This window comes from Gloeophyllum trabeum (assembly GCF_000344685.1).
Source record: "Gloeophyllum trabeum ATCC 11539 unplaced genomic scaffold GLOTRscaffold_00071, whole genome shotgun sequence".
NCBI classification, from domain to species: domain Eukaryota; kingdom Fungi; phylum Basidiomycota; class Agaricomycetes; order Gloeophyllales; family Gloeophyllaceae; genus Gloeophyllum; species Gloeophyllum trabeum.
The window spans coordinates 4,029-7,078 of record NW_006920480.1 but is presented as its reverse complement, the minus strand read 5'-3'; the positions used below and the strand labels follow the sequence as shown (position 1 = coordinate 7,078).

At 48.0% G+C, this 3,050-nt stretch overlaps 1 protein-coding gene across 1 annotated transcript; it reads left to right on the top strand.

Annotated features, from left to right (window-relative positions):
* Positions 1–49: 49 nt before the first annotated feature.
* Positions 50–914, top strand: GLOTRDRAFT_97238 (uncharacterized protein; the record flags this gene model as incomplete). The annotated part of the gene is made up of 2 exons (XM_007873265.1): positions 50–854; positions 877–914. 2 exons carry the CDS (start codon positions 50–52, stop codon positions 912–914), a joined length of 843 nt encoding a protein of 280 aa, XP_007871456.1.
* Between the last annotated feature and the right edge of the window lie 2,136 nt (positions 915–3,050).

The window sequence follows — 3,050 nt, the reverse complement described above, 5'->3', positions numbered from 1 at the left end:
ATCTGGGCTATCTGATGACAGAATCGTGATTAAACTTATGGTAAATTTCATGTCGGGGACAGCTAGCCGCTTCTTCATGAAGCATGTAGCTAATCACCAGCGAGACTGGACAGTTGAGCGCATTTTCGAAGCATTATTTGATTATTGCTTTCCGATTGATTATAAGCTGAAATTGCGAGAACGATTGATGGCGTCGCACCAAGGCAGCCACAACGTTCGTGACTTCGTTCGAGATATTCAGTCGTTAGCCTCCCGCTTTCCTGATATCACTGAAAGACAAATTGTTCAGATATTTTGGGAAGGGGTACATCAGTATATAAGGCTAAAATGGATCGACAAGGGGTACAGCCCAGAAGATACCAGCTTTAAGAAGCTTGTAAAATGGGCTATACGATTTGAAGCGTCCAATGAAGCACGTCGCCGCGAAGAACGGGAGTTCCGCGGGAAACCTAAGGGCCGTGAGTGGGGCCGTTTCCAAGCACGAACCAGCGGAAACACACCTCATAAGCCGGCAGCGCAAGCTGAATCAAGTAACTCGAGCAACTCGAGCAATCGACCTTCAAGGAATGAGAAAAAGGCATATAACAATACCAACCGAGGCGACCGAAAGCCTCGCGATCGTTCAAACAAGATATCGAAAGATGAACGAGACCGTCTTCGAGCCGAAGGACGCTGCTTCTCTTGCAAGGAAGCAGGTCATGAAAGTCGGAACTGTCCCAAACGCCACGAGGCAAAAGCGCCTAGGCTCGGAGCAGGTTCCATCCGTTTTGCTGAGCTAGAGACCCTTGCTAAGCAGAAGCATGATGCGACTATCGAGGTTTCATCAGTTATCATGGATAGCGAACCTGGTCCAAGTAACTATAACCACTTACCTAGCAATGGGATCTGGTCTCGCGCCCATGTCGAGGACTTGATGCAGTATATTCAGGTACTCTGGACCAGCGCGTTTGACCCTGTCGAAGCCGTAAATGGTGGCTTGGACCCCGAGGGAAGGTTTACTTGCCTGGACTTCGGTTATGGGATCGAAGTAACTGACTGGTTAAAACCGGAATTACCTTACATGGTCATGAGGGAGCAACTAGACAACCCTAACTTCAGCATCCAGGACCACATTGAAAAGGCTTGGGAAACGTACCTTCAGGACCTGAAGGATCATCCCCGGAAATCCACCGGTTATTGCGGCCCAGAGCCGGACTTCGTTACGAGTCCTGAGGTACGAAGGACGAGTCCTTACGCGCAAAATATGCCTGCGTGCCGAACGTTGTACCCCGTGAGAACCTTTTGTGCCGAGAAGTTGTGGGAGTTATAGTTTGTATTGTAGACTACACTTTTGAAACTCCGGTTGAAAGTCCGTTTGTATGTGAGACTACAAAACCACTTTTGGCGCGTTTTTGTAGTCTCTGTGACCATTATTTGCTCGTTTGCGGGCTCATTTCTTTCGTCTTATCTCTCTTTTATTTTCTCTAGTCCTGGGTGTATGCTATACGGGTCTACCAAAATATTTTGGTGAATTTATCGACTGTGTGTCTTGTCCTAGTCCGCATGGCGGTTTTACTTTTATTGCTTATCGTGGGAATTGACTATTGTAGTGGCTTGTAGTCAGTGGCTGAGGTGCGGGCCGCGTCGGTTTGGATTCCTGGACTCTGATTGCCTGCCTTCTATGACATAGGCTCTCTGCAGGTTCACCCGATCTGCAGAGCCATTACATCATTGGTATCTGGAATTGATTGCAGGCTGTAGAAGGGCCAGAAAAATTGTGAAAAATGCGGGAAATCCATAATATATTCAGAGCTCTATAGCAAATTGATGAAGAGTTATGGAGGCAGCAGCACGCACAGTGCGCCCTACACAACTCACCTGTATTGGTTGGATGCTGTAGCTACTGGTAAAGCTTCGTATAAACGACCCTTGTCATTAGGCAGCAGAGCTGCAGGGTTTATATACACTGTGGCCCATAGGCTGACTAAGCTACGTGGAATATCTATAATCCTACTGAGCTCCACCTATGATGTCACTGACCCACATGAGCTCCGTGCCATTGTACAATAATGGAATATACCAGAATGTTCCAGAGGGTTCTGGTACGTTCTGGTATGTTGTAGAACCTGGCAGCTAAGTCAGCGCCCAGTTCAACACTCCCCCTCGCTAAGTGCCGCGGATAATCGCGCACGCAAGCGTTGGGCTGACTTAGATTACTTGTAGAACCTAAGTCCGAGTTGCGCTCTGAAGCGCAGGAACTTGACATGTCCTAAGTTCTTAGTGAACATGTCTGCAGGGTTATTCTCGCCATCGATGTAGAATACTTCAACTTTCTTCTGCTCGATGACTTCCCTGATATAGTGATAGCGAATGTCAATATGTTTAGACCTTCGCTCGGTGACAGGATTAGATGCAAGGAATATAGATCCTTGGTTGTCACCGCAAATAGGAATGGGGCCGAGTTGGTAGCCTAACTCATCAAAGAGTTGTCTAACCCATACACATTGGCGGCTACAATCACTGAGCGCCATGTACTCGGCTTCAGTGGAGGATAGCGCAACAGTTTTCTGCGCTCTCGACTGCCAACTGAATATGCCATTGGCTAATTTAAGGAAGTAGCCGGTTTGGGACTTCCTGGTACTGGGATCTGATGCCCAGTCCGAATCAGTGCACGCAGTAATACCAAGTCCACTAGCGCCATCAAAAGCTAGTGTGTAATTCCGAGTCCCGATTAGATAGCGGCAGATGTACAGCGCTTTATCTAAATGGGCTTGAGATGGATTAGCAGCAAATTGCGCTAACTTGGTAACTGCATAGCTGATATCTGGTCGAGTTCCAAGCATAATGTAGAGCAAGGAACCGATCACGGTTTGGAACCGGCTACGAAGAGTAGGATTGACCGGGCCATTGTGAGGTTCAGGTCGATAGCCTGCAGGGAGAGGAGTTGGTGCAGATTTTGCATTCTGCATGCCACAACGCTGCAGCACTTTATCAAGGTAGGCGATCTGATCGAGATGAATCTCTCGGCCTTGCCTTGTAATGCGCATGCGTAGGAATTCCTTGACATCGCC